The 18,013-nt window shown below is 45.2% G+C and overlaps 1 protein-coding gene across 1 annotated transcript; it reads left to right on the top strand.

Moving 5' to 3' along the window:
• Positions 1–696: 696 nt before the first annotated feature.
• LOC118839351 (beta-1,4-galactosyltransferase 3-like) lies at positions 697–9,679 on the top strand. The gene is made up of 6 exons (XM_036746811.1): positions 697–943; positions 2,759–2,994; positions 6,510–6,697; positions 8,407–8,529; positions 8,622–8,726; positions 9,460–9,679. Exons 1-6 carry the CDS (start codon positions 697–699, stop codon positions 9,593–9,595), a joined length of 1,035 nt encoding a protein of 344 aa, XP_036602706.1. The 3' UTR covers positions 9,596–9,679.
• The last annotated feature ends 8,334 nt before the right edge of the window (positions 9,680–18,013 follow it).

Here is an 18,013-nt window from a genome sequence, read left to right as displayed (position 1 = left end):
CCCTCTTCCATCACTCCAGTGGGTACAGTGCCTTTCTCTCTAATTGAGATTGACTTCCTGAAGAAGGAGAATGTAGGAATGCCTCAAAGCTTTAGTTTTCTTTTCTTCCTTTTTTTTTTTTCCCCTTCTGGAGGTGATTGGGGTTGTGACTTGCCCAGGGGTCACACAGCTAGTAAGTGCCTGAGGCTAGATTCGAACTCAGATCCTTCCCATGATACCATGCCTCCTCTCACTAGAATCCTTTCTAATTACAATCCTATGATCTGGGTTCAGATCCTAGCCCTGATATGTAAGCAGCTGTGTAACCTTAGGTTAGTCACTTAACTTCCCCTTTCTAGGTTTCTGATTCTTCATTTAGATTAAATGGCCTAGGTTCAGATCCTGACTCTGACAACTGACTGAATGACCATAGGCAAGTCACTTCTGAGTTTGAGTGTATTCATCTGTGAAATGGAATAAACTTGTCACCTCCGCCCAAGCCCCTTCCTCCCCTCCTTCACCCTCTAGAAGTCTTAAAGTGGTCAAGAAATGGGGGTTTAATTCTTCTCTCCCACATCCTTGCCCCTACTCCCGCTTTTTTCCCACCCCCTCTTCATAGCCTGGCAGAAGCAGGGAGACAAGAGGTGATCCACTGTGCAAAGTTGACTGGGCCTGCTCAGGGAGTAGGGCAGAACCCTATCACCCTCCTGCCCCCAAATGGCGGCACAGGGCCGGGCGCTCTTCATCTTCTTCGGACTGCAGTTGGTAATAATGGTGGTCTTATATCACCAAGGCTACCACCACCAGGTCAGCTATGTCCTGAAGATCCTGACCACCAGCATCCTTAGTACCCCTGCCACCATGTTGACCATGAAAGATGTCTACAGTGGCCTGGACCAAATCCAACCCTTGAACCCTATCAAGGATGATCTGCCTGCCTGCCCAAAGACCTCGCCTTTCATCAGTAAGCTGGGACCTTGAGACTTGTGTGTAGGTGTGGGAGAAGGCTGGCTGCTTGATATGGTGGGGGCATAGTATAGGGATCCCATTCACTTCTTTGTTCATTCATTCATTCATACCATGCATTCATTTGTTCAACAAACATATGTGGAATAGTACAAACCTGGACTCTTGCAAAGGCCTCCTAATTGGCTTCCCTCTATAAGCAGCTACCAGAGCATAGTCTGACCATGTCCCTCCCCAATTCCCCTGGGTCCCTATTGCTTCTTGGATAAAATATTCAACTCTCTTTGGCATTCACAATCCATCACAAACTGACCCCAACCTACCTCTCCAGCCTTGTTATACATCACTCTTCTTCCCTCATTCTGCAATGGAGCCTTCTCCCAAAGTTGGGTCTTTGCATACACAGACACCCAGACACACAGACACAGACACAGACACACACACACACAGAGTTGGCTGTGTCTGCTGAAGGGCAGCCTCCTAAAGGAGACTTTTCCCATCCCTTACCCCGGGACCCCACCCCTCCCCACCCTCTACCCCCCACCCTCACCCCTTCTTCCTCACCCCCTCCCCTCTCCACATGCTTGTATATGCTGTTTCCCCTGATAGAAAGCAAGCTCCTTAAGGCAAGGGCCTGTGACATTTTTGGTATCTGGCACACAATTGGGGCTGATATTCTCCTTGGGGAAGAGTGGGGAACCTGTGACCTGGGAGCCCATTTGGATTCCATCAAAGGGCCACACTTGAGCACCTAGAGGGCCACATGTGGCCTTGAGGCTGCAGGTTCCCCACCCCTGGGCATTTAGACGTTGCCTGCTACATGCTGCGCACTATGACAATCACTTTTTTACAAATATTATCTCATTTGATCCTTGCAACAACCCTGTGGGGTGGGGGGCAGTGGCTATTATTATCCCTACTTTACAGATGAGGAAACTGAGGCAGAGGTTAAGTGACTTGCCCACGGTCACACAGCTGGGCGAACATCTGAGGCTGGAACTCGGGTCTGATTGACTCTGGGCCCAGCTCTCTCGGCTGTGCCACCAGCTGCCTCCAAATAATCACATGAGCCAGAGATGGAAGGAAGCTCAGCATCCATCTGGTTCAACCCCCTCATTTCATAGATGAAGCCACAGAGACTCAGGGAGGTCAAATGACTTGTCCAATATGGTCACTTATAGTAAACGTCACAGGGAGGATTTGAACTCAGGCCCTCTGACACTAGATGCTCTTTCTGCTGTCCTGCATCCAAAGTCATCTAGTCCAAATTCCTGTTTAAAATGTAGTAGAAAGAGCCTGGATTTTCCTGGGTCTGAATCCTACTACTGCCACTTCCTGCCTGTGGAGCCTCAGTTTCCCATTTTGTGAAATTAGGGGCTTGAACTAAAAGCCGTCTAAGGTCCAGCTCTAAATGTATTTGGAAAGAGAAGGCAGGTGGAGGAAGTGACTCACTTGCCTAATGGCCCTCAGTTTGTATATAAAAGTCAGAGATGGGATTTGCACCATTCACCAACTGTCTTACACTCGGGGTCTCCCTGTCAAGGATTCCCTCCTCCCCACCTTCCCCAGTGCTAGCTCAGTCCCACAATTGCCATCATCCCCACCCTGTTTGGATGTGGATGGCACCCCAGAAAATTCATCCATCATTTGGGCCATAGTTGGCCTAGATGACTTCTGTCTCTGAGGTTTCATGACTCTCCTTTAGAGGCAGAGGATCAGGAGGTATGCTAGACAGGGCATGCCTATTATCTGGTCATTGAGTCAGGAGGGAAGGGGCCTCACTGGTCTCCTGTCACCCCTCCTCCCCTCTCAGGTGGTCCTCTGAAGGTGAGCTTCCCTCTTGATCTAACGCTGGACGAAATCACTAAGAAGAACCCGCTGGTCCAGCTGGGAGGCCACTATCAGCCGCCCAACTGCTGGGCTCTTTATCACACGGCTATCATCATTCCCTACCGGGCCAGGAGAAAGCACCTGCACCAACTCCTCTACCACCTGCACCCCTTCTTGCAGAGACAGCAGATCCACTACACTATCTATGTGGTGCACCAGGTAAGGGACTGGGCGGAGGTGGAAGGGGAGGCTATGGAGGAAGGAGATCTTCCCAGCCTGGCAAAGGATGGACTAAAGGGTGCTGTCCTCTTCTCCAGAAGGAGAACAGAGCCCAGGGACTCACACAGACGCCTCCCCAGGGACACAAAAGCAAAGGCAAGCTTGACCCAGAGGGAGAGGTCTAAGATAGCTAAGTTAAGTATCTCAGATAGTGAGAGACACATTGCTGTTTCTAAGGCTAAGGTTTTTTTAAAAAAAATTTGCATGTGACATTTTATTTGTGACATTCATCTTCTGCTCTCATGTTGCTTTCTAGAGGGAAAGCAAGTGTGTTGTATTAAAATTTTTTGCTACGTTATTTACTTTATTTTTCAATTAAAAGCATTTATACTTCTATGTGAGAAAAAAAAAAGAAAACTAAAACATTTTTAAATAAACATGCATGGTTATGCAAAACAAACTCCAGCCTTGGTCACAAAAATGTGTGCCTTGTTGTGCATCTTGAATCCATCCTTTCACTGGTAGGCAGTCTTAACAGCTTCCATAGTTTATACCATCCAATGGGAAAGAAAATCCCCATCCTCATTCTTAACATTGGATTGACCTCTCATTTCCTCAGCTTTGGCTGTCCAAACCTACACAGAATCACTTTCTATTTCTAAGCTCCTGGGCACTAAGTGAACACAGTTTGTAAGTATCAGTTCTTGCCTTGGATACTTTAACACTTTGGTTAAAGGCAAACTGTGAGATGTCAGTAGCACGCTTCATCAGGAGTCCTCTGCAATATTGCTTGACTGTTGTGTTAATCGGGGTTCTGAGGTCTTTCAAAGCTGTTTGTTTTTACATTGTAGTTGTTATTGTATCACTTTGTCCTCACCTGCTCATTTCACTCTGTGTCAGTTCATACAAGTCTTCTCAGGTTTTTTCTTATTCTGATAAATTTAAATCAGGGCCTTATATATGTTAGAAATGGGCCCCTTATCAGAGAAACTTACTGAAAAGATTTGTTTTCTCCAGTTAACAATTTCCCTTCTAATTTCAGCTGTACTGGTTTTGTTTGGGCAAACACTTTCCCAATTTTGCACAATTAAATTGGCCATTTTGTGGTCCCTGAGTTCTTGTTGATAGTTACAAGTCTAAGGTTGGTCAGATCACCAGTGGCAGAGACAACTTGGGAGCAGATTCTGGTCATCAGCTTTGATTACGATTGAATAGTATTTGTTTACTTCCTTAAAAAAAGTAACTTTAAATTTATCCATATGTTTTGTTTGGGCATGACAGATGAACCTCCAAACATTTACTAAGTGCCTGTTGTGGGTAACACAGTATGCACTGGAGAAACAAGATCAAAAAAAAAAACAGTCCTTGCCTGTGAGAAACTTATATTCCACTAGAAACAAGAAGGGAAAGGGAACAAGCATTTATTAAGCTCCTACTGTGTGTCAGACACTGTGCTAAGCGTTTTGCAATATACATCTCTCTAGAGGATACAACATGTAAACAGATACATAAATAAGAAACAACTTGGGGAAGGAAAGGGAGGACTGTCTTTAACTTTGAAAAGACTGGCACTAAACATCGTATTTATCTAGATTTTGACTTTATTTACACAGTTGTATTGGATGAGTCTATTGTCCTTTGGGATCTGTTTTCTTCCCTCTGCATCTTTTCATACAAGTCTTCCCAGTTTGCTCTTTATGTTCATTCACATCAGCTTTCTTGGTGAGAAGAGAATGTCCTGACCTCGGGGTCAAGACAGCCTGAGTTCAAATTTCACCTCTGACATAATACTGACTGTAGGACCTTGGGCAGCTCATTTAATCTTTCTGTGCTATAAGAAACCTTCTCTCTCTCTCTCTCTCTCTCTCTCTCTCTCTCTCTCTCTCTCTCTCTCTCTCTCTCTCTCTCCCTCTCTCTCTCTCTCTTTCTCTCTCTCTCTCTTTCTCTCTCTCTCTCTCTTTCTCTCTCTCTCTCTCTCATCAGAGGTAAGTGACTTGCCCAGGGTCACAAAGCTACTAAGTGTCTGAGGCCAGTTTTGAACTCAGTTGGTCCTGACTTCAGTACTGGTGTGCTATCTACTGAGCCACCTAGCTTCTTCAGGACATCTCTAGGACTAGAAGATGCTCACATATACCTATAAAATCATAGGTGTGGTCATTGTTCCTTCTTGGAGCACTGATATACCATTATGTTCACCTGCTAAAGTTTGTTCAACTATGCTCCAGTCACTGAATGCATTTGTTTCTAGATTTTGTCACCACAAATAATGTGTCTATGTCCATTTTTGTGCCTATGAGCATTTTTTTTTCTGCAGTCAGGAGCCTATTTGGGATGTGATCCCAATAGTGGGATCCTGGGCCAAAGATTTGAACAATACTGTAACGTTTTTGTATAATTCCAAGTTGCTCTACAGAATGGTATAGAATTCTGGACATGATGTCAGGAAGACCCCAGTTCAATTCCTGCATGTAACACTAACTGAGTAATTCCCTGGCAAATTCTTACCTGTCAAATGGAGGAAGGGAGCATCAAATGGCCTCTAGGGTCCCCTTGGATCAAATCTACAATGTTCTGATTGGAAGGGTTCGCAGCTCTCTCAGAAGATTTATTGGAACATACAGTCCTAGGCCTAGAAAAGACCTCAGAGACTATCTAGTCCACCCGTCCCCCTTGTATAGACCCAGAGAAATTAAGTGACTTGCTCAATGTCACCAAGGGGGTCAGCATCTGATCCAAATTCAAACCCAGGTCCTTTGGCTTCAAATTCAGCCCTCTGGATACTGTCCCATACTCCCCCAGAGCCATTCTAAAAAGGATTTATCTTGTTTTAATCAGCTTTTCTAGTTTGATGGGGATAAGCTTATTTTAGTATGCATTTATCTATTAGGGAGCTTGAGCTTTGTTTCTTTTTTTTTTTTTTGGTTGGTCATTCTTCTTTTGGAAACTATATCCTTTTACTGTTTAATTACTGGGGAGAGCCTTAGTCTTAGACATTTGTGTCAAATTAGATGTCAGATTTTAATCAGAGATATTTAAAGAAAAATCTACCCTTCACCTCCCATCTGGATTTTTTTAAAAAAAGTTTCTATTGCATTGATTTTATCTATAAAAAGAGCCTTTTAAATTGTATATAATTAAGGTAGCCTGTTTTGGCAATTCTTGTCTTTCTTCTCCCCATCGTGTGTGTGTGTGTGTGTGTGTGTGTGTGTGTGTGTGTGTGTGTGTATGTGGTATGTGGTGGGGTATGTGTGTGTTGGTGTGTGTGGTATGTATGTCTATGTGTGTGTGTGGTGTGTGTGTGTTGGTGTGTGTGATGGGGGTGTGTGGTGTGTGTATGTGTATGGTATGTGGTGTGTGGTATGTGGTCTGTGTGTGTGTGTGTGTGGTGTGCATATTTGTGTGTGGGAGTGGTGGTGGGATAGGGAGTGGGCACCTAACGCCTGAGTTTGTCACTGAGCAGGGTACTCCTTGAATAAAGGGCCATACCTCCTGCTTAAAGCCTATGTCTGTTCCAGATGGACAATTACACCTTTAACCGAGGGAAGCTACTGAATGTGGGCTTCAAGGAGGCCATGAAGGAGAATAACTGGCAGTGTATTTACTTCCATGATGTGGACCTGATTCCTGAGGATGATCGCAACATTTATGGCTGCAATTCCTTTCCCACACATGTTTCAGTGGCCATTGACAAGTTCCAGTATGAGTAAGTGAAGTCAGAGGGGAGAAAGGAGCTATCCCAGAGCATTCCAAGAAGAGGAGCTATCCTAGTGTGAGAAACGTGGTTTTGGGGATCACTGGACTTCCCCAAATTGTGAGAACATGTGCCTTTGGGGATCATTGGACTTCCTAGGCAGGGCCAAATTCCTGAGGAAGAACCCTCTGATAATCCCTAGGGAAGGCTGTACAGACCACAGGACTCCCAGAGGAAGACCAAATGGTAGCCATCCCGTAATCTGTGCGGATCACAGGGCCTCCTAGGGGTTAGACCCTAAGGAGGACCCAAGTGATAGCCCCTTAGGGTGGCAGTAAGATCACAACACTCCTGAGACAGGCCCAGAAGTCCCAAGTGATGTCCCCTTAAGAAGGCCATGCAGACCACAGGGTTCCCCAAGGGAAGCCAGAGTGGTAGCCCTCTTAACACTGCAGTGCCTTCTGCTGCTTGCTGCTGCCTGCTGCTTCAATTGACCTTAGGAAGATCCATGTGATTTGCCCATTCTCACCCAAAGAAATCAATACCAGAGAGGACAGAAGAAGGCATTTTATTAGGCTCCTTGAGAGAGCAAGTGTAGTGCTCAGGCGAACACTTACACTGATATAGCTGCAGCAGGGGTAACCACTCCCTCCACTCCTGCTAGAGTCATGGTTAGTTTACAATCTTTGTTTTTTCACATAGTTTTCCTAGGTTATACAGTTTATATAAATAGGATAATAAGGATACAGAAGCAAAAGTGAAGTTAATTAGATTTTCCTTGTCTTAGTTTAGGATTAAACTATAATTCTTTTACTTCCCCTACTTTCCCTCTTTAACATATGCAAATTATGCAAATCAGTAGGCCTGGATTCTTGACCAAGACCAGACCCTAGATAAGCTTGAACTGGTTCAAGTGGGTTTGGCCTCTCTAATTCCCTAGACTGCCTTCTCAAAAAGTATGCACATGTGTACAACCCTCTGACCTCTCATCTGACCGACCTTGAGGCCTGGTCTCTGCTAAAGCTGGGGTGGGGGAGGGCGGGGAAGCACACCTTTAGTTCTGTGGAAACAAAACTCCTCCTCACATTTCTTACACTAGGGACCAGAGAGGAGACTTTATCCCAGTAATCAGCAAAGAAAGCTATCCTAGGGACCACAGAGAAAGAGCTGTCTCAGGGTTTAGAAAAGAGGGCTATCCTAGGGGCCACAGAAGAAGAACTATCTTAGGAGTTAGGAAAGAGGGCTATCCTACAGGCCACAGAAGAGAGAGACTATTTTAGGAATTAGAAAAGAGAGCTATCCTAGGGGCCACAGAGGAGGAGCTATCTCAAAAATTAGAAAAGAGGGTAATCCTAGTGTCCAGAGAAGAGACCTATCCATGGGGTAGAGTGGAGAGACTATCTCCATGGTAAGAAAGGAACTGCTCTCCCCAAGGTAAGAGAGGAATGGCTATTCAAGGGGCCAGAGGAAAGAGGTTATCTCAAAAGCAAAAGGTGAGGGGCTGGCTCTAGGGTCTGAGAAGAGGGGATACCCTTAGGGGCCAAAAGGGAGCAGTTATCAGGAAGCTCAGAGCTATCAGGTTAAAGGAGGGATTTTCATTAGAGTCTGAGAGGAAGGCCTTGGATACAGGTCATTGAAAGCAGCCATCAGAAATACAGCTACAGTAACATCTGGCCTAGCAGGGTCTTCTGTCTGACTCAGCCTTTCCTTCACATTTATAGGCTTCCTTACCGGACATTCTTTGGGGGTGTAACAGCACTGCAGCCCATTCACTATCTGAAGATCAATGGCTTTCCTAATAATTACTGGGGCTGGGGGGGTGAGGATGATGACATTGCATCCAGGTGAGTAGTTTCTGCCTAGGTCTGGTGCTGAGGAAGGCTGGGAGCAGGGGGAAAGAGGCCACAAGGGTTCTTTGTTCCATCTCTCCCCACAGAATTTTCCTGAATAAGATGTTAATCTCCCGGCCTCCAGCAGTATATGGCCGCTACCACATGCTGAAGCATGGTCATGACAGAGGAAATGAGGCCAACCCAAAAAGGTGAGGGGTCATAGGAAAGGAGGGGCCTGGGGGAGGGGACACTGCCATTCTCATCATCCTTGACCAGAAATGTGTCTCACCCTCCTTGAGTATTCTAAGGCTGGCACCTGAGACCAACCCTTGGAGATGACCCCTCTGTCTCCAGAAGAGACCCCTCTTGTGGAGGGCTCCTGAATAGGAGAGTGGTCTCAAGGTTTTGTCCTTGGGTGTGACTCCTAGAAGTTCCACCATGGTCAGGATGGTCAGGGTCAGGGACTTTTTAGAAGGATCATTGACTTGCCCAATAGTTGTACTTGGAAGTAGAGGTTCATCATAAGGGGAAAGAGAAAGCCTCAGGTCAGTTGGGGGTCCCTCTAGGGTCATTCTCCTTGAGGGAATAGTGACCCTTGGGTTATCCTTAGAAGGGAGAAGGAATCAGGTTTGGGATCTCCTATTTTCAAGGGATTCATCCCTGGTTATTTTCCTTGGGCCATGGCACAGATCACTCTCTTAAGTGGGGGAAAGGGGGCAATAGGCGGATGGTTGTGTCCATCCAAGCCCTCAGGATCCTGATCTGTAAAATGGGCCCATACTCAAGACTCCCCACCTGGTAGGTGGCTATGGGGAAGAAGCTTCAGAAACTGAAACCCCCCAAAAGTAGTCAGGATAAAAATAGCAGTGATGAGGGTGGGGGCAGCTGCAGGCTACCATAGGGTCTATGAAGATGCACCTTTCTTCTCTTTGCCCTTATCAGATTTCACCTTCTCTCCAAAACCCATTTGAGATGGCGTTACAATGGGATGAACAGTCTTCTCTACAGCTTGATGTCCAAGGAGCAGACCCCACTCTATACCAATCTCACAGTACACTTTGGTATTGATCACCACTAACTGGCATGCTTCCCGTGGAGTCCCGGCCCCATCTCTTCTGCCTAGAACTCTGGATTTTCTGCCCCTTGTCCTGCCACATGCCTCATGTCTCCCATTCATCAAGCACCAAAGCCAGGCACTCAAGACAAATACACAGGGATCAGAGTGGGAAGAGGCAGTGAGATTTAACATTCCCCTCACCCCAATTTCTTATTAAAATGTAGTTTGTTGTGTATGATATATGTGCCCTCCAACACACCATTTCGATCCTCTCTAACTACAGAGAATCCCATCATCTGGATATGTGTGGGGATGAGGGCTGGGAGAAAAGACTCTCTCTGAGGTAGAAGACATATTTCTGCCCTTGGTGAACCTGCCCTTAGGGAGGTCTGAGGGGAGATGGGTTTTTAAACCTCTTTGCTCAAACACAGTCACAGATAACACCATAAAACAAAACAACAAAACCCTTTTATCAAGCACAAATCTATCTTCAAGTTGGCATGTGATCTCTGGGTGAGACAGGTCAGAGAGATGAGCTGAGATTTATTTCCCATGGTATCCTAGAGGAAGGGAGAGATTTTGGGGTCCACTTTGGAAGTATTCCCAAAGAAAAGTTTCCTGGACAAAGGCTGGTGAGATGTTAAATGTGATTGATGTTCCTTTGAGACCCCGTCAGGGGACCCTTCCCTCCTATGGAGAAAGCAGCAATCACTGTTCTCCAGTGGGGATTGGCTGAATCCCAGACAGCAAGTCACTACTGTCTGTTCTGGATGCTGGACAGAAAGCTCAGGTCCAGAGGCAGCTGCTGGACAGGAAAGAAGGGAGGATGGAGACAGATGAATAAAAAGAGGGGAGGGACAATATGGGCAAGGGGTGGGAGGACCTTAAGAGACTGCCTTGTCTTTGAGTAGAACACAGGGGGTTCTGGGGGTCTTTCCCCATCTGAGAGAAATCAAAGGACCAGTCCTTAAAATAGAAGGCCATCCAATCTGGGAAGTAGGGAAGGAGAGTCTGGGAGAGTCAAACTCAGGGATGGATAGGGGGGAGGAACATAATTCGTAGACTGTTAATGCTGGAGGGGAGGGAGGCACATGTTCTTCCTTCCATGGACAAAATTTGTCAGTGGGTGTGGAGAGTGTTCTCTCCTTGGAGGGGACCCCTTCGCCAACTTCTCCCCAAATAAGTGTGCAAAGCACACGGATGCAATAACAGCCTTGTGAGGCAACATCCACCACTCATAGGCATCATTAAGTGGAAAACTGAGGCCAAGGGTCCTTTAGCCAGTGTCACAGGATTTGAACCTGCCTCTGACTCAGGCTCTCATGGTCTGATTGTCATCCCTGACTTCACAACTTCTCTCATCTACGGTCCCTTTCATCTAAGCATATCCCACTCCACCCAGTTTAGTCCCTATTTCAGGCCCCCCAAATCCCATCGCCATCCACTCCATCTTCTTCTCATGGCCAAATGCATTTTCTTCAAGTACAGGAATGACCACAGCCGTCCCCTGTCCTCTCTTCAGTCAACTCCGATGGTGCCCACTCACCTCTGGAATCCAATAAAACTCCTGCTTGGCATTTAAAGCTCCTGGCACCCCAAACTCTTCCTCCCTTGCCAGGCTTCTCACACTTCACCCGCCTCCCCAAAGTCTACAATCCAGCTGGCCTGGCCACTTCCTTCCCTGTCTTTTGACCTCTAGCTGTACCCCGTGCTTGGACAGCTCTTCCCTCTCACCTCCACCTCTGACTTTCCTGGTTTTCTCGGAGACTCAGACCCAATCCCTGCTTCTCCATGGGGCTCCCCAACCCCTGCTGCTAGCTGCTGACCCTTTCAGTTGATCTTTCGTGTACTCTCTGTCTTGGGGGTACCTCGTGACATTTACAATGTCTTCCCCTCAGGAGCGGGAGGTTCCTCAGGGAAGGGACTCTCCACCTTTCTTTGTATGCTAGTGCTTAGCTCAGAGCCTGGCACAGGTGGCACATTCCTCATAAGCGCCCTTCTCTCCTCCTACACCACCACTGCCCCAGTGTAGACCCTCAGGATCTCATGTGTGTGTTGGGGTTTAGACTGTGGGAGCCCGTTTGAACTCCCCTTGAATCTTCCCACTAGATGAGGCATTTGCCTGAGGCCATAAGCCTTTCATTATTGCTAAACCCAAATCTCCAGGCTGAGTTACTCTAACCTAGCCTAGCCCTCCATTGTCTGGCTAGTTTCCACCCTTGATCTTGTTAAAGTGTCAATGCCCAAATCTGTTACCCTTAAACTAGCCTAGCCTTACACTGTCTGTTATCTCCAGGTAGCCTTCAGCTACTTCCCACCCTTGAGCCTATTCTCTTGGTTCCTGAAGTCTGACCTCATCCCAGTTTCACCAAGCTCCTCCTTAGACTCCTCCTCAAGACCCTCCCTAAACCCCTCCTCCCATCACCTCAGGACCATTCTACATCCCTCCTACAATCTGTGTGTATATAAGTTTCGTCTTGCCGCAGTGAAGGTGCTCAGATTCAATCTAGCTCAGTTCAGTTTGGTCTGGCTTGCTGGCATAAGTGTCACAAATGCTTAGGCTCCCTAAGAATCTACCCAATATGGCAAACCTTTAATAAACTTTGTTTTGGCTTGGCTGAGAAGGCTTGAATCGAATTCATTTGGCAGGACCTGGCATATCGCTATTTTGGGGTCTTGAGCACCCCTCAACCCCAAACCTCATCATATGGACTAGTGCAATAATCCGCTAGCTGGCCTCCTTCCCTCCATTCTCTGCCTACACTCAGCTGTCAAAGTGATATTTCTGAAGCATGGGCTGACCATGTCACTTCCCTATCCAAGCAACTCCAGAGGTTTCTTTTTCCTCCCAAGATCAAACAGAAATCTTCTGTTTGGCTTTTAATGCCCGTTGTAACCTGGCTCCTTCCTAGCTTTCCAGGCCTATACCTTATTTCCCATGCTCTGTGATCAAGTAATGCTGGCCACCTCAAACCAGACATAACAGCTGGAAACTTTTGGGTATGTTCACTGTCCTCCATGCCTGCAATAGTCTCTGTCTCTCTCTGTCTCTCCTCTCTTTGTCTCTCCTTTATTTTCTCCTCTCTCTTTCTCTCTCTCTCTCTCTCTCTCCTTTCTCCTCTCTCCTCTTTGTCTCTTTCCTCTCCTCTCTGTCCCTCCCTCTTTCTCTCCTCTCTCTTTCATCTCTTCTCTCTGTTTTTCAGTCTGTCTTTCTCTCCACCCCCCTCTCATTTCTCCCTTTTCTTCCTTCAAGGCCCTATTAAAGTCCCCTCTTAAACAGAAAGCCTTTCCCATTTCTCCTTGATCTTAGTGCCTTTCCTCTGAGACTACCCCCCCCCCCCAATTTAACTGAATCACTTTCATTTGAATTGTCTTAGGAAGATTCTGAAGATCAATCACCTGGCAGGATAAGGTACCAGACACTGAGGTCCTTACTCCAACTAAACTGCCAAGCATTCAAACTCTGCTTCAGAGAGCCCAACTCCGATGGCCTGGTCACCTTGTTCAAATGGAGAACTCACACAGGACAAGTGTTTGCATGGTGGTCAGAAGAAGTGATACAAGGACACTCTCAAGGTCTCTCTCAAGAACTTTGGAATTGATTATGTGACATGGGAGACATTGGCACAAGACTGCTCAGCATGGCGTGCCCACATCAGAGAAGGTGCTGTGCTCTATGAGCAAAGGAGAATTGAAACAACTCAAAGGAAATGCAGGATACACAAATTAAGAGTATCCACCCCAAATGTTCACATGGACTATTTGTGTCTGACTTGTGGTAGAGCATTTCAAGCTTGTATTGGTCTGATCAGCCACAGCTGGGCACATTGAAACTTGACTCTATCATAATGATGTCATTTTAGTTCTCTTTGAGAACCAAGGGCAGCAATCAACCAACCAAACCCCAATTTACCCTGAATATATTTTGTTTGTACATAGTTGTTTGCACGTCATCTCTCCCATTAGAATATGAGTTCCTTGAGAGCCAGAATTGGACTTCACCCCCTAACCCCACCCTTCTTTTATACCCTTAGCTGTTAGCATGGTGCCTTACACATAGAAATACTTCTTGACTGACTCACTAACACATAAGCGCTTAATAATGAGCAACTGACTGACCACCTGTTTGCCTACTACACTGTGCTGATTTTCAACACAGCTCAGAGCTAGAGGGGAAATTTCCCCTTCTATCATCTCATCCTCCCTGATTTTCAACCTGTCTTTAACCTGGCTCCCAGCTGCCTACAAACATACCCAAATCTGCCATATCTTTTAAAAAATACAAACAAGCCCTAAACTAGGTCCTACCATCTCTTCAAGCTATCCTTCAACATCTCTCCAGCTTCTTACAGCCAAACTGGGAAAAGCTGACTACAGGCACTGCCTCCTTTTTTTCACCTCCCATTCATTTCACGGCTTCTTACAATGTGGCTTCCTTCCCCATTACTCATCTGAAATGACTGTCCCCAAGTCACCAAACTTGTTATATTGTCAAGTAAATCTTTCTTGTGAAGCCCCTCCCATCTATTGCTAACTCCTGCTGATTGCATCGTTTCTCATAAAAGCCTCCTTTATCCCTCCGAGGCTGCTACCACCTTGGTGTGGGTTCTTATCACCTCACACCTAGACTACTGCAATAACCTCCTGGTTGGCTGGTCTCTCTACCTTAAGTCTCTCCCGTCTCTAGTTTACCCTCCAACCAGCTATTACAGAGATCTTCCTAAAGCCCTGTTCTATGTTGCTCCCTTATCAATAAACCCCAATGGCTCCTTATGACCTCCAGGATCAAATAGAAAATCCTCCTTTTGGCTATTAAAGTCATTCATAACCTGGTCACTTTCTACCTTTTCAGTTTGTTTTTTTCAAACACTTAAAAAAAATTTTTTTTCTTCTTCAGGTACTTTTTTATCAGTAACACTGCTGATCCTTGCAGAAGATACTCTATCTCCCACCCCCTGCCTTTTCATTGGATATCCACCATGCTTAGAATGCCATCTTTCCTCATCCTCTACTCCTGGCTTCCTTCAGCTTTCATCTAAAATCTTACCATCTGCAAGAAGCTTTTCCTAGTCACCCTCAATGCTAGTTCCTTCTCTCTGAGATCACCTGCAATTTAATGTGTGAGTATATGTTTGTATGGGCAGTAGGGGGTGCCATAGTGGATAGAGTGAACTAGAGTCAGGAAGACTCATCTTCCTGAGTTCAAATCCAGCCTCAGATACTCGCTAGCTGTTTGACCCTGGGCAAGTCACCTCACCCTGTTTGCCTCAGTTTCTTCACCTGTAAAATGAGCTAGAGAAGGAAATGGCAAACCATTTCACTATCTCTACCAAGAAAACCCAAATGGGTCACAAAGAGTTGGACATAACTAAAATAACAACAAAAACAGATAGATAGATAGATGGATAGATAGATAGAGAGATGGATAGATGGATGGATGGATGGATGGATAGATAGATAGATAGGTGGATAGATAGTTGGATAGATAGATAGATGGATAGATAGATAGATGGATAGATGGATGGATAGATAGATAGATGGATAGATAGATAGATAGATGGATAGATAGATAGATAGATGGATAGATGGATGGACAGATAGATGGATAGATAGTTGGATAGATAGATAGATGGATAGATGGATGGATAGATAGATAGATGGATAGATAGATAGATAGATGGATAGATGGATGGACAGATAGATGGATAGATAGATAGATGGATAGATAGATAGATAGATGGATATGTAGATATATAGATAGATATATAGATAGATAGATAGATAGATAGATAGATAGATAGATAGATAGATAGATAGATGAAGATACAGTATGTAGGTTTTTGGCATGTTGTATCCTCATTAAAAGGTGAGTTCCTTGAGGACAGAGATGGTTTTTCCTTTTCTTTCTATACCCAACATTTATAGTGTCAGGCACATTATTGTTGCTGTTGTTATGTCCAACTTTTCATGACCCCATGGACTTTGTTCAGGAGGTTTTCTTTGCAAAGATACTGAAGTGCTCTGCCATTTCCTTCTCCAATGTGTCCTCTTTTTATAGATGAGGAACTGAGGCAACTAGGGGTTAAGTGACTTGCAGAGGGCCACACAGCCAGTGTTTGAGTCCAGATTTGAACTCAAATTTCCTGATTCCAGGACCAGTGCATTATCCACTGCACCACCAAGCTGCCCCATTGGCGCATATCAAAGGCTTCACAAATGCTTGTTGACTTGACTTTACTATTGATCCAAGAGTCTTTCCACTCAGTTAGGAAAAACACTCACTTAGAAAGCAGTAAAAACCAACTTATTTTTATTTAGAGGCAAAATGCATTATGAAAGTACAGGCCATAAATTAGCAAGACTTAAAGAGAACAGTGAACTCCTGAATGGGTATGATGCCAATTCTCTAGACAGCAGTAGGGCAGAGGAGGACAATAGAGAGAGGATAAATTCACCAGACCCACATCTGGCAGCAAATTCTGTTCAGGCTGATCATTCTTAGCAGGGTTCATAGAACTATACAGAGCTCATGCTTATATTCATTTCAGAGAAGCAGCCCTCATTCTTTGCAATCTACTAGATCTGTGGTCCACTCCTCAGCACCCTAGTTTCACCTGGGCCATAGAACACCTGCCTTCAGTCTCTCCTTATGATGGAAAACTATACTTCCCATCTGGTGTCTTACTAAAAAGGGGCTATGATGATAAATCCACTCACTTCTTGTAAATCCTCATTTTGTACTCTTTCCTTCACACTGTTGACCACCCCTCTCCTTCTGGACATTCTTTCTGGATTTTTGTAACAATGTCTCTTCTTGGTTTTGTTTCCATCTATCACAACATTGCTTCTTGTCAGGTTCAACATTTGTGCCCCTAAGTGGGAGTGTACCTGGGCTCTGCCCTTGGTCTCCTCTTCTCTCTTTATGCTTTGTCTCTTAGTGACCTCATCAACTACCATGCATTCAATTGTTCAGCAGATGACTCCCAGTCCTTTATTTTTCTCTGACTTGCATCTTCAATTGCCTTCTCAATATCTCCACTGGATGCTCCTTGAGCACTTTAAATTCAGCATGTCCAAAACAACTCATGACATCATTCTCCAAACTCCCCCACTTCCTAACTTCCCAATTTCCACTGAGGACTCCAGCATCCTTCCAGCCTAGGAGTCATCCTCAACTCTTTACCCTCTCTCACCTTTATATACAAGTCTCGTCCATTCCATGTTTTCAACATCTCTCAGACATGCTCTCTTCATACATGTGAAGCAGCCACTACCTTAGCTCAAGTCTGATTAAACATTACTACCCATCACACAATCTACACTCTAGCCAAACTAGGTTGCTGGCTATTCCCCTTAAACAACATTCCATCATCTGCTCTTTGCCTTTATACAACCTGTGTCCATCCCCAGAATGCTCTCCCACCTCACCTCTATCCCTTGTAACCCATAATTCCCTTCAAGGGTAAGACCGAGAATAAGTGACCTTCAGGAGGCCTTTCTAATCTCTCCAGTTACTAGTGTCTCCCAAGCCACTGTGTTTTCATCTTGTATATATCCAGTGTAAGAAACCACACTACTACCATTTTAACCCTGATGCCTTAACTAAGTCAGAATACATATCAATCAATCAATCAAGTTCAAAAATCTTTGAAAGTCAATTGATGAAGTGAAATGATGGAAGGAAAGAAGTCTGTTCCAACTTGCTAGGGGGGTTTCTTTATACTGTATAAATGCATTGAGAAAGCAAAGAGAATTTCAGAAATCAAAACATGTTGCTTCCCAGTACCTTCCTGGGGAGAAGTCACCTAAAGGGAATGGAGAGGTATTAATTCCAGCCTCGGCCAGGTCTCCTTCCCCCAGACTCCTTTTGAATGGGGAAAGACCTTCCAGTTTAGAAGATGTGGGACTTCCCACCTAGACTGGCAGACAGTGCTATCTGCATCAGAAGCCAAGGACAGACTGAACAAAGATTCACCATGCTTAAGGAGAACTACTTCAACATCCCACAATTGGAAGAAAAGGATTTCTAACAACTAAGAGCTGTGAGTTATCCACTTATTACATGTGCTTTTTAAGCTTGAGCCCACTTTCCCTTGGATTCTGTATGTATTTGTGGAAGTGAGTTTCCCAAATATTTGGAGGGATGTTTTGTACCAATTGCTCTTATTGTACCCCCTTTTTCCTAAAAATCACTTAAGGTTGGCTGATTGAATTATTTTCAACTGATAATTTATAGAGGAAGCATACCTGTGGGAGCTCAAATCCTAGGTGTTACAGAATTACACCTGATGTTTCAGGGGCCACAAGAGGCTTGTGGGGGTGATGTAGCCAGCCAAATTCTGGGGACCCGACTTGTCTGTGAGAATGGGAACTAGGATGAAAATCCTCAGAATTTACGTGGGTTACATCTGTACTTAATTATAGATAAATATGCTGTAT

Source organism: Trichosurus vulpecula, chromosome 2 (genome assembly GCF_011100635.1).
Source record: "Trichosurus vulpecula isolate mTriVul1 chromosome 2, mTriVul1.pri, whole genome shotgun sequence".
Lineage (NCBI taxonomy): Eukaryota > Metazoa > Chordata > Mammalia > Diprotodontia > Phalangeridae > Trichosurus > Trichosurus vulpecula.
This window is presented reverse-complemented; position numbering and strand designations above follow the sequence as displayed.

What these genes read in the sequence shown, in the direction of transcription:
- LOC118839351 (XM_036746811.1), top strand. Translation starts at nt 697, where the DNA reads ATGGCGGCACAGGGCCGGGCGCTCTTCATCTTCTTCGGACTGCAGTTG. An exon ending in GATGATGACATTGCATCCAG is followed by an intron (nt 8,530 to 8,621) that starts GTGAGTAGTTTC and finishes CTCTCCCCACAG; the next exon opens with AATTTTCCTGAATAAGATGT. An exon ending in AATGAGGCCAACCCAAAAAG is followed by an intron (nt 8,727 to 9,459) that starts GTGAGGGGTCAT and finishes TGCCCTTATCAG; the next exon opens with ATTTCACCTTCTCTCCAAAA.